This window comes from Eptesicus fuscus, chromosome 11 (assembly GCF_027574615.1).
Source record: "Eptesicus fuscus isolate TK198812 chromosome 11, DD_ASM_mEF_20220401, whole genome shotgun sequence".
Taxonomy (NCBI): Eukaryota; Metazoa; Chordata; class Mammalia; order Chiroptera; family Vespertilionidae; genus Eptesicus; species Eptesicus fuscus.
In genome coordinates this window covers 87,617,010-87,629,596 of record NC_072483.1, presented here as the reverse complement: position 1 = coordinate 87,629,596, position 12,587 = coordinate 87,617,010, and the positions used below count along the sequence as shown (strand labels likewise).

At 48.8% G+C, this 12,587-nt stretch overlaps 1 protein-coding gene across 1 annotated transcript in view; it reads right to left on the bottom strand.

The window, feature by feature from the left end:
* ANKRD44 (ankyrin repeat domain 44) overlaps nucleotides 1-12,587 on the bottom strand; it is a 142,342-nt gene that overhangs the window by 88,714 nt on the left and 41,041 nt on the right. Inside the window, exons 4-7 of the mRNA XM_028153178.2 lie at nucleotides 8,994-9,194; nucleotides 8,262-8,349; nucleotides 5,496-5,638; nucleotides 3,474-3,686 (exon numbers count right to left, since the gene is read on the bottom strand). Of these exons, the coding sequence (XP_028008979.2) occupies nucleotides 3,474-3,686; nucleotides 5,496-5,638; nucleotides 8,262-8,349; nucleotides 8,994-9,194 (645 nt within the window). The remainder of the gene's footprint in view (nucleotides 1-3,473; nucleotides 3,687-5,495; nucleotides 5,639-8,261; nucleotides 8,350-8,993; nucleotides 9,195-12,587) is intronic.

Here is a 12,587-nt window from a genome sequence, read left to right as displayed (position 1 = left end):
ACCCCTTGGGAATAAGGATTTAAAGCACCCCCCTCCACCCCCCATAGAAACGTGAGGGCAGTCCAAGTCGCTTAGGGAGAGAACAGAAATTGCAGACTGACGTGAACTTGTCCCTAGGTGGTGCTATTTCTTTAAATTTTGCTCTAATATTTTCTCGTAAATTTCATAGGAAAACATAACTAGTTCGTGATTCATTAAACATATAAAGCCATGGGCATCTCCGTGTTTAGAGGTGATCTTTATCCATATTGAACTGAGCACTTTTCCACGCCCAGAGAACAGCTTAAAGCCTTTCCCACGGCGTCCCCCTCAATCTGGTGGTCGCTAAGGAAACGGCGGCCAGTGCGCCGGAGCAGAAGCGATGGCCTGAAGAGTGTGGTCTACCAGGCGGGTCCATTTCAGGGTCAGCAGCACCACGCCCGCCTCTCCCTCGGCGTGTGTGCGCCTCTGGTAAAGGGACACATGAATCGGATGACCGACCAAGGTCAGGAAAACTCAAAGGACAATGTGCTGGTCAGCGGTGATGCCCATGTCAGGTTCATCCTTGCCATCTTTGCCCGGGTTCCCGGGTTCGTCTACCACGGAGTCCGGGCCGTTGCTGAATGTCCCTTTCTCACAGGGAGACGGGTGGCAGGGGGGTAGGGAGGTGACAGGAAGCATGACAAGTCACTTTAGGGCAGTTTTGTTCAGATGGTATGAACTTCCAAAAGCCCTTGAACACCAGTGAAGGTCAAAAGGACATGACTTTGTACCTCGCCTTTCGAGCTAGAACTCAGAGTCCTCGGGCTGAGAGGAAGGCCCTGCCTGAGACATGGTGCACATCCGGGGGACTGGCTGTGGCTGCTGATGCTCTGAGAACTTCCAAGATGAAAGACCCCTGCGTGCTCGAAGGAGAGGTCATGGGCAGTTCCTCTGTTTACTCACAGCTTTGCTTTCCTAAATCGTATTCTTAAATGTCTAGTCTCCCTCCGATTTCTAGATGCATTTTCCCACCAGATTGAGGACTCAGAAAATTTTATTTGGGGGATTTATTTAATTAAGCAAAAAGCTCTTCTACTGACTCAGAGTTCAGCCATAAATCATGAAGAAAAACAAATTGAGGATTACCAGTAAGGATATTTTATGACAAATATGAATACTCTTCCGGGGCAGAATTCAGCACCATCCGAGGAAGACGGATCCTTGGCCTAAGGGAGTGTTGCCCTTTTCTTGACCCCTTTCCTCAGAAATCCATTCATTCTCTTCTTCCGCTCCTCATGCCGCCCTTCCTATCCTCCAACCCCTCCCAAAACCTTCCCTAAACACACATTCTCTATTCTCCTCCCCAGGAACCTGCAGGCTTTGTGCTCTTTGTGGTATATATATATATATATATATATATATATATATATATATATATATTGCCTCCCAGAGTCACCAGCTCAGTGTCTTACTAAAGGCCAAGATTGCCTCCAGAGCACAACACTAAGGTCAGCGGGGGGAGGGGGCCAGATAGAGCCAGAAACCCCAAAGGGTTTCCTAAGCCAATGGAAGAGCAACAGAAAACCCTGGTTTGCACAAAAGCTCATGTATAGTCCAATCTTCTTTAGTGGCTCTAAAGGCTGGAAATGAGACGTAGTTGACTCATTCATTCATCCCTTTCCTTTCCTCACATGCTCTCCAGAGTTCCCAGGGCCATGTCCCTATCCCTGCCTGCTCCAGTTTCACCTTCAACCTCTGCAAAACAACCCGAGTTCCAGAATTGGTCCTGGTATATATATAAAGAAGGGTGCAGGCCCACTTCAGTAGATGGGTGATGGGCTTCAAATCCCATCTCTCTTAGGGCTGGATGCTCTAAGGGCCCTCAGACAGAGAGGAAGTGAGACCATGGGCAGGCTGAATGTTAGTGACCATGTACTAGTACAGCTGAAGTCCCTCATCCAATGTGAGCTGACCTCCGTCAGTTAACTGGGAGAAGTAGGTAGGTGTGTCAGAAAAATGGCCTCGTGACCAGGAGAGAGGCAACCTGGCATACCTGGCATGGCTACGTGCTTAGTAACTTCAACACTTACTCTGAACGCTTCCAAAAAGAGACTGGAGGTGCTACAGAAATTACAGTTATGATGGGGAAGAAATATCATTTTGTGTTTCCTCATGCTCTTTCCATTTGCAAAATGCCAGCGAACCTTTGATGGGTTGCTGTGTGAAGTATTATGTCTTTATTATTTTATCACAAATAAACTAATACTACAAGGTCAAAGGCGTGGTCAATCTAAGCAAAACGAGGGATTGTAAAATGCAGGGAGGACACATATCCTTCCTCCTCTTCCAATATTCTTGTCGTTGCCCATGAGGATATTGCTTTTAGTGTTCTGTGAGGATGGAGGAAAACCAAGTGAACATGTGGGTGGGTATTGGCTCTATTTCAATATGTGATTTCCCTCAAGCTTTAGAAAATCCAAACAAATACAAACTGTCTTGCAATCTACAAACACTTTCAAAATCCAAGGAGCAACGTGGTAGAGAGAGATAACCACTTCACAATTAGAAAGCTACCTCCAGAGTCAGACAGAATGGCTCTACGGAAATGTCAGATGATCTATGAGCCCAGAGGCCATCTGGAATAGCAAAGGGGGACATGAGAGAATGAGGAAACCAGGAGGATGGAGACAGAGTGGGTGTAGGGAGACTGAGGGGAAAGGCTGGATTTCATTCAAAATCCCACTGGCATAGGGTTGAGAACACATAAACCCAAGTCTCAGGTTTTAAAAATGCTATTTCCTATATTTTACTGATGATTAGCCGTCCACAGGAAAAGTTAATATTCAATCTAACATGTATGCTTCCAGGTCCGTTTTATGGGGAAGGGAAGGCTGCCGTAAACCGATGCCCCATGCACAGCTGAAGCCCCTGTCCAACGGGAACTGCCACTGTCAGTGACCTGGGAGCAGTAGGTAGGTGTGTCCGTCCAGCCCCGGGATAAGCACACTGGGAGTATCAGTCACGTGTTTACAGAGGTGATTGCAAACCTTTGAATTAATTTAAAGGAGGTTGGTGAAGAGAGAAACTTTATTTATTTCTTTGGAGGCTTTGAGGATGTCCCTCAGACACCAGGATGGCAATGTCCACAAGTCTACGGACACTGAAGGTCTGGCCACCTGTTAGCCTCCCGCCAGCACACTCTCCGACTTCAACCCCACACCATGACTCTCCCCCCGCCTGGGCCTACAGTTCCTTGGTCTCTTCAGTGCCCCCAAAGACCTTCTCTTACCTCCACTTGGGACCTTGGAGGGTCTCCATTTACAAGATCTAGAACTCTGAAATTCTCTTCATCTGTTCTACTTTTCCGTCATTACCTGATTTTCTTCACGAAGACTCTACCCTCCACTTCCTTCCTTTTCTCTCTTTCTTTTTCCTTTACAATTGATTTTAGAGGAAGGGGAGGGGGAGAGGGAAAAGGAGAGAGAGTGAGAGAGAGACGAAGAGTGCCATACCTGGATGTTAACATCCGCCCCATTGTTGACCAACAGCTCAAGACACAAAGCACCGTGTGTGGAGGCGGCAGCGAAGTGCAGAGGGGTGAAGCCACTGTTGTTGGGCTGGTTCACGTTAGCACCGTAGTCCGTCAGCTCGTTCACTACGGCGTCCTGCCCGTTGTAGCAGGCCAGGTGGAGCGCCGTGTTCCCGTAGACGTTGATTTCATCGATCTGCAAATGAGTGCGGGACAGGGGAGTCAAAATCCCTGCAGCCAGTTCAGCCCCCCTTTCCCACAAAAGCCCAACGGCTGTGCCAGAGAAAGAAAACGTCCATCTGTCAACGTAACTACTCAGCGCTTACGCCTGCCCCACCCTGGTCCTCCTGGAAATGCTGTCACCGGAGGTAAAGATCAGCGGGAAGGGGACGTGACAGACAGTGAACTGGGGAGGAAGAGTGAGTGAGAGGTTTCAACCTGTGGACAGATAGTTGTGAGCTATGGGAGGGATTAACAAGTGAAGGCCAAAGCTGCCGATAAATGCCAGAGGTGAAGTGAATCCGGGGAGTGAGAAAGAAGCCTGGCTGGCTGGCGTGGCTCAGTGGTTGAGCGTCAACCTAGGAACCTGGAGGTCACGGTTCGATTTCCAGTCAGGGCACATGCCCGAGTTGCGGGCTCGATCCCTGGTGTGGGGCGTGTAGAAGGTAGCTAATCAATGATTCTCTCTCATCACTGATGTTTCTCTCTCTCCCTCTCCCTCTCCTTCCTCTCTGAAATCAATAAAAATATTTTTAAAAAGAAGAAGAAGGAAGTCTGAAACTCACAGTGAACCCGCAGTGAAAGGGGTGGGAGGTGCACAGGGAGGCGCTGTGGAGCCGGAGCTCAGAAGTTGGGCTCAGAAGCCACCCTGGGCATAGCTGCCCCTGACACCTCACAAGGCCGCCGCCTGTAGCAGGACCGTGCAGCTGGCCTGGGGTAGGCCATGGCTCCGTCTTGCTGCCCCGACTGCTGGCTTTCACCATCAAGGTCTCAGTTTTGCAACTTGGTTCTCCTTTCCTGCTCTGCGACTTGCAGGGGCTGGGCTGACCTCTCCAGCTCAGCACTGAACCCTTCTGCTGCTGTCCCTGCCACTCCCTCATCTCTGCTTGTAAGCCACCAGGTAGAGGCTAGATTCTGAAGGTGGGATGGGGAGTCCTAGCCAGTCGTTAAAATTGACTGGTGAATGTGTATTTTATACATATAAAACGATTTCTCTAACCATTGTGACACAGAAAGTTAGTCTGTTTCTTGTTTTCCAGTAATTAGATGCCCCCATCGCCCTTCATCAGTTGCCCATTGAAACTCAAAGACAGGGTACGAGTAAGAAGAGTATTTTTCCTCTTGAATTAAAATGGAAACAGGATTTAGTCCTGGATGGGTAGCTCAGTTGGTTAGAGCATTTTCCCGGTACGCCAAAGTTGTGGGTTCCATCCCCCGTCAGGGCACATACAAGAATCAACCAATCCTATATAATAAAAGCCTAATATGCTAAGTGTCCGGTCATCCAGTTTGCCATTCAACCAGTCAATGTGTAATATGCTAATGATATGCAAAAGCCACTCAACCGCTCGCTATGACATGCAATGATGTGACCATCAGGGGCAGATGCTCTGACCGGTAGGTTAGCTTGCTGCTGGGGTCTGGCTGATTGGGACTGAGCGAGATGTGCCGGACACGCCCTGGAGCCCTCCCATGGTCCCTCCCCAGCTGGGCAACCTCCTGCATCTGGGCCTGCACCCTCTCGCAATCCAGGCTGAGGGTTCTCTCCTGCCCCCTGAGTGCACGAATTTCATGCACCGGGCCTCTAGTGAATAGATAAATGGGTAGAATAACAAATCAATGTTTCAATGTTTTCTCTCTCTCTCCTTCTCCTTCCTTCTCCAGCCCCCCTCCCACTTTCCTCTTTCTCTCTCTCAAATCAATAAATAAAATGCAAACAGGGTTTAATTTCAGAACAACAGACAGCCCCCAAATACACCTGGGGTGGTGCATGGTTGTGGCTCACCTCTACCCCCAGATTGAGGAGATGTTTGACAACGTTGATCTGTCCGTTGGAGGCCGCGGCGTGCAGGGGGGTGTAGCCCTTCTTGTCCTTGCAGGTTGCTTCCGCGCCATGGTCCATGAGCAGCGCCACCACGTCCAGGTGGCCTTCACAGAGCAAGCAGCAGAGACACCGTTAAGCTTTACGGGAGGGTTTGAGGACTCATGCCACCTAAGCGATCACAGTGAGCTTTTATCGCCACCAATATTCCGCTGAGCTATTTATACAAAGTTGGTTCATGGAAACATTCAACAAATATTTAGAGAGTACCTACTATGTGTCAGACTTTATGTAAATGCTGGGGTGGGGAGAAATAGATGATTCAGATGTAAGCCTTTTCTTCAAGATCTAATGGGAGAGGTACCTGTTCATCAATAAATAAGAACAAGGTCCTGTAATGTGTTAGTACCACAACCTTCAAACATTATGTTAAAATGAAAGCAATGCTTTGGAAACCAATTGCCGTGCCTCACTGAAAGCCCCTACAGTGGCAATTTGGTTTGAAAAAAAATTAATGAAACAAAAAAAAATCAATTAATCAGGGTGACTCCAGATTAACTTTTAAATTATATGAAATTGCTGCTGTTTGACAGTTGTGTGTGTGTGTGTGTGTGTGTGTGTGTGTGTGTGTGTGTTTGGGGGTGGCACAGACATGGCAGTTTCATATGGTTTAAATTAAAAGTATTCTCGTGAATTATTGGCTAAACAGAAAATCCTTCTAGTTTCAAACCCTGTTGGCATATTTTCTAGAATATTTCCCTTTGTTCCCTATGTCACTACATATAATATGTTAAATGCTTTTGACCTTTATTTTGTGACTGAAGATGGTTCAATGCTTCGGGGTCATCGCTGTAAACATGGGTGATAACTGAAGGGTAGATGAGTACTGGCTTGTCTAAAATGTGTGTGTAGTGTGTGTGTGTGTGTGTGTGTGTGTGTGTGTGTGTGTGTGTGTGTGTGTGAAAAGAGAGGGATGTGTGTGAGAGGTGTGTGCCTGTGTGTGAAAGAGAGAGAGGCAGAGAATGAGATGTGTGTGTGTGAGAGAGAGAGAAAAGTGTGCATACATATATGTGTAAATGAGTAAGAGACAGGTGGGTGAGAGAGAGAGAGAGAGAGAGAGAGAGTGAGTTTGGTCATGGCTTGTTTTATTACTATTTGACTCTTTTTCCCCAGGACTTGTACATAGAAAAATTGTTTTCAATTACTAGTGGTGCTGTCTTTCTTCCTGGTTGTCCTTTATTCCCTACAGGTCGTCAACTATGTATTTTCCTATTTGAATCTCGATGACACACAAAATGACGCCTTTACGCCTCCACAGCGATTCCACACACATGCTCTAGCTGCACATCAGCAAGGAACAGACCGGAAGCGCCAGGTGTCTGAGTGCCATCCCACACCAGCCTACTGTGGGCTCCGCCTGAAGGTCGGCCTGGCAAACGCCCCCCTGCTCCAGCCCCACGGGGCCATGCAGGCATCCACTCCCTCCGCCAGCTCAGCTCCCCTCCCCGCACACGACAGGCTCACACAGTCTTAGGATCCTGGTGTTTCGAGCCCGAAGATTCATTCAGACCCAAGAGCACATCCTTTATTTCATCCCTGCTCCAACCCGCCTTCTTTTCTTCCCACAATTAATGTTCTTGGGGTTTCTTTTACGAGATAAAAGGCCTGTGTGCTTAAGAAGATTCATAAAAGCCAAGCGGTATTAAAAGGAAACCAAAATCATCGACAATCACCAATCCCTGGAGATAATCAATGAACATTTCAGTGCATCGTACACCAGGTTGTTTTTATTGTATAGAGTTTTTTCATGGGGGTCATAGTGTTCATTCTGTGTTGTGACCTGTTTTCAGTTGACACGTCAGAGGACCCTCCTATGTTAATAAAGATAACATCATCACTGCCGTTACTGTGCCGTGTCCACTCTGTAGATCTCTAGTTGACCAACATCCTGGGGACGGGGATGGGCCTTCAAGTGGGTTAGAACTTGGTGCCAATAGAATCTTGTCTGCTTCCCAATTGCAGGATGTTCTCCGATCAGAAACACAAAGGAAGGATCTCACATCCCGCAGGGCCACACCGAGAACAAACTCTACAGGGTCTATCTCTTGTCAGCGGTATTTGGGCCAACAGAAGCGAACGGGGAAAATAGAGAAATGTACCTTCTTCCCCCACCTCCCGGCCGAGCTGGCAGAAGCAAGGACTGCACGCCCCAGCTTTGCGGGACATGGAGAAGTAGGACAATCACGGTGACTCCGGCCACCTCAACCTACACAGCAGCCGGGGCGGGGGGTGGGGGGTGGGGGGGTCCATCCATCCTTCCTTTCTAGTTCTTTCGAAAATATTTATACATAAAAAGACAAATGGCATTTACATCCTTGGTCTGCGAGCCAGGCCGCTTTCTTTGTAAACACCTTATCTTGCTTCCACAACAAGTTAGACAAGGCACCATTTGTGCAGCCTTCCAACCCAGATTGAAACACAGTCCGTGGGACCCAGGCCATGATGCATGTCCACTCCTCCCTGCAGGAGAAATAAATCTCTGGCAAAGCAACTGCCCAACTGGAGTGTTCGACGCATGCCAGTACAACGGACCCAATCTCAATCCCCCTGAATCCCAGGCTGGAACAGAGGTCGGACTTGCCCGAGGAAGAGCCTGTGTGGTCAGTGAGAGAGCCCTGGCTGCCCTCAGGAAGGTCACATGCACCTGCTTCCCGTCCATGGACCACTCACCCATGTACGCTGCCCAGTGCAGGGCCCGCCGGTCCTTCTTGTCAAAGGCGTTGATGTTCGCCCCTTTGGCCAGGAGCAGATTGACCATCTGCAAGGTGAACCAAGAGTGAGGTCCCGTGTGCACTGTGGACGGGGGAGGGCCCCTCACCGCCTGCAGGGGGACTGCGCCCAATGGAAGGCCAGGCCGGTCAGAGATCGGAGTTCAAGCAGAGTTCAAACCCGGCAGCGTGTGTATCAGGAGAAAAAGACTCAGGTGACGGCTACTTTTTCAGCTCGCCGTGGCTCCAGATTTAAAAATGGATCTAGCCCGGCCGGCGTGGCTCAGGGGTTGAACATCCACCTATGAGTCAGGAGGTCACGGTTCCATTCCCGGTCAGGGCACATGCCCGGGTTGTGGGCTCGATCCCCAGTGTGGGGCGTGCAGGAGGCAGCTGATCCATGATTCTCTCTCATCATTGCTGCTTCTAGCTCTTTCTCCCTCTCCCTTCCTCTTTGAAATCAATAAAAACATATTTAAAAATAGGTAAATAAAAATGGATATAAATGCCTGTGGTTTCGTGTACGAATATTACGAACACATTCCGTAAAGGTCTCAGCAGTAATATTAGGTTCCACTGTGGGCTGAGGGGGGTGGGGGGGAGAGAGAGAGAGAGAGGACACAGGTGGCAAATGGTTCCATCTGGGCTGAGAGCCGGAGGGAGGACCCTTGCCCCCGGGGGTGAGGACGCTCACCTCCACGTGGCCGTTGAGAGCGGCGTGGTGCAGGGCCGTGCGGCCGCCGCGGTCGGAGACATTGACGCTGCTCAGCAGGGGGATGATCACTTCGGCACACCTCACGGCCTTGTTGGCGGCGGCCACGTGCAGCGGGGTCTGCCAGTTCTTGTCCCTCGCGTTGACATCAGCCGAGTGCTTAATCAGCACCTGCACCGCCTCCTGCAACCAAAGCAGAGTGCGCGGGGGTCACTGACAGATGCCTGATCAATACTCCCCGGTGCGAGCGGTTTCACCAGACCCCGGGCTACAGAGAGGGGCGGCTCCTGCCCTCGCGGCCGGCTTCAGAGGGGTAACCTCCTGTGACAAGCAAAGCGAACGCGAGATAAAGATCCAGAGTGGCGCGGATCAAAACAGACTCCCCGCACGTATCTTTGTTAGGCCAAGGGCCCTGGCACGGCTCCAAAGCCAGATACACCTTCTGAGGACAAGGTTTCCTTGTAAGGCATCAGGTGTTTTGGGCCAAAGGAGAGCACCCATGTGCAAGTGTGCACATCTGGGCGAAATATCCTTCGGCCAAAAGGCCCCCCGAGATCATCTGAGGTCGGAGGTGTTTGTCGATCAGTCTCCCTCTTCCAAAGCCAAGGCCTCCAAGCCCTTCAGACATTCTTGGATCAATTTATAAATCTTCAGTGCTCTCGGCCAACATCGTAAAACCCCCCCCTCCGTGATCGCTAAGCAGTGAAGCAAAGAGGATGTCCGTTACCATCTCAACCTGAAGCTACACAAGTGTTTTTCCAACCGTTGCCGTGTTACATGGGGTGGTTTCTTTTCTACTATCGAGTTCCTTCACCTTTCCTGAGCCTTCCACTTCTCACTTTCCTTCTATTGACCTAGTCCGCTTGTCTGGCTCTTGAACTACACCTCTGCCTTGCTGTGCAGTGAAACCGCCTGGGGAGCCCTTAAAAACAGATGTCTGGTCCCACCCCGAGGGTCTAGCTGGCCTCGGGCTCCCTGTGACGCTGCCTGGGGACCTGGCTACGCAGCCAGGACTGGAGACGCCTCTGCTGAATCAAGTGAATGATGCAGCGTCTCTGGAAAGGCGACTCTGGCTGTGGTTGCTTCTCTTGATTTCCAGGGACATCCTTGGGAGCAGTTAACGGAGCTGCTTCATGGGCATCTTACCAACGTGTCACCCAGGAACCAGTGAAAGGCATGAGTCCCATACTCCTGCACCCTCCATGGGCCAAGTGCTCACCTCTGTCCACCCTGATCCCCACAGGCCTGGAGCGACCAGGCTGCGTTATCACGCAAGTATATAAAAGTGCCCCAGGTAGAAGACAATTCGAACTCTCAAGATTAATACTTTCATCGGGGACATAAATGATAAAATAAAAAGCATGTTCCATGAATCGGTACATGTGGAAGTGAATGGCTAACTAACTGAGTAGAATGAGAGCAAAAAGAAATTAACTTTGCAAATGAGAGAATCTAGTTTAAAGAAATAGTGTAACTCCATTTAGATGCTATCAAGAAAGGGTAATAAGCTGATAGGGGCCAAGCAAGCAATTTGTTAAGATTACCAAAAAGGGGAGGAAATATATATACGCCACCCATCCTCAGCGAGACAGACAATAAAATCATCACTGCTGAATATTCCTGGAGCCCATTTCAGAGCAAAGCATGTGTACTGTGCGCAACATGGCTAGAACTATGGAAGGTGAGAGAAATATCACCCAGGTAGGTTCTATCCTAAAAACTAGCTGAGTGCACAAAAAATAAAGCAAAAGGAAAGCTCAATCACAATAAAGCATTAAAACTTAAATTAGAAAAATGATATTTTTATCAACTTTGTTCTCATAAACATGGAGGTTTAAGTGGGAAGAATACAACTCCCGCCCTGCCCCCCCAACTCGTCATGATATGGGAAGAAAATACTGGAACCTTCACTTACATTTGTTTTCTTTTAAAAGGAAAGCATTTCAGCTGGCATTTAACTTCTGGGTTGGCGCTGTGCCCTCAGTCAGCTCTGCCGAGGATCTGGCCTCATCGTATTGGGGATGCCCTCAGGGAAGACGGGGGCTCCCACGGTACTGAGGGGGTGGGGTGGCCCTGGCTCCATTCATTCACTGGGGGTGCACCCAAAGGCAGAGTGACGGGCCTGCCACGTCCACTTACAGATTGGGAGATGTGCCCTTAAGCTAGGAGCACCCTAAAAGAAGCCGGGGGTATGCAAGGAGCCCGCGTGACTAATGTGGAAGCCACAGAGCTGGCACTTCCGCTCCGGGTAAAGCTTCCCATCACCTGCATTACAAGGAAGAAGTAATGACAGATGTAATCAGATCTGACAGGCGCTTGGCCAACACAGGAAAGCCATCAGAAGCCTATTATCTCCCTGGGTCATGGGAGAGCTGATAAATGAAGAGCCTCCCCCTGAGTCTACTGAGCCTTGAAATATGACAGCCGTTCAGCAGATGATTTATCAATAAATGAGATGCACCTTTTGAAGATGCATGCTGGAAGAGTTCTGCAGATATATGGCCAAAAAGGTCGAAGATAATCATCTCCAAGCAATGGTGTAAAAACTGCTGGTACAGGATGCTTCTTACACGTTCAGAGCAAAATGACAACCCCTACTGTCACTCGAATACCTTTGCCTCGTGCATTATTTCATCGCACTGGTACTCATTCTTGCTTTGCATTACATAGTATGTAAATTAAGGATAGACTAACAAAACAAAATATACAAGAACACTTCACAAGTTTATACTTTTTGGAGATAAGACCAGTGAAATCATTAGAAATTGGTTTCCTAAAAGTCACAAAATGTGATTACTTTTTGAGTAACTAAGACTAGGGGAATGAGGTATTATCTTCAAGAGGTGCTTCTTTTAAAGAAATATTTAGAAATGCATTTCACACAGAGCAACAGGTTACGCAAAGAAAATATGTATTTGAGTGTGTGGGGGGTGGGGGTGGGGGAGGGCCTGTATTCTTTAATAGGCAATACTTCTAAAAGTATTTTATCACAGATCATGTTGGTCTGTTTTTGTAAACAAAGTTTTATTGAAACAGCCTCATTCCCTGTTCACATATTATCTATGGCTGCTTTTGAATGGTAACAGCAAGCGTTGAACATTTGTGACTGAGACCTCATGGGGCCTTGGAATACTCGCTAACTGGCCCTTCACGAAAGAAGTCTAGCTCCTTGTTTAAATTACCACAAACTGCAAATTATCAAACCTGGTTAAAAGAGACTTTTGTGATTTGCCAGCGTGAAAAAAATACTGCTTTAAGTCCAAACAGTGATCTAAGAAGGGCAGGTCCCATTGAGAGTCAGAAGCCTCCGTGCTCAGCCTTGGAGCTGTGGAGCAGAGGGAAGAAAGGAAGGGAGGACAGCACCCCAGAGCAGAGGGATCCATCCAGGCGGGACAGAGTCTGCAGGCCAGGAGGGAAGAGCTGACACACAAACCACAGGAAAGGAGCAGGCACGGGGTGTGGAGCCAGCCAATCAAAAGCTGAAACCTCCAGACCTTTGGAACGCTGGGAAAATATTAGACTTTGCACAAGATGTGGCCTGTAGTTCCCAGCCAGTCACGTCTGTTTAGAAAGCAA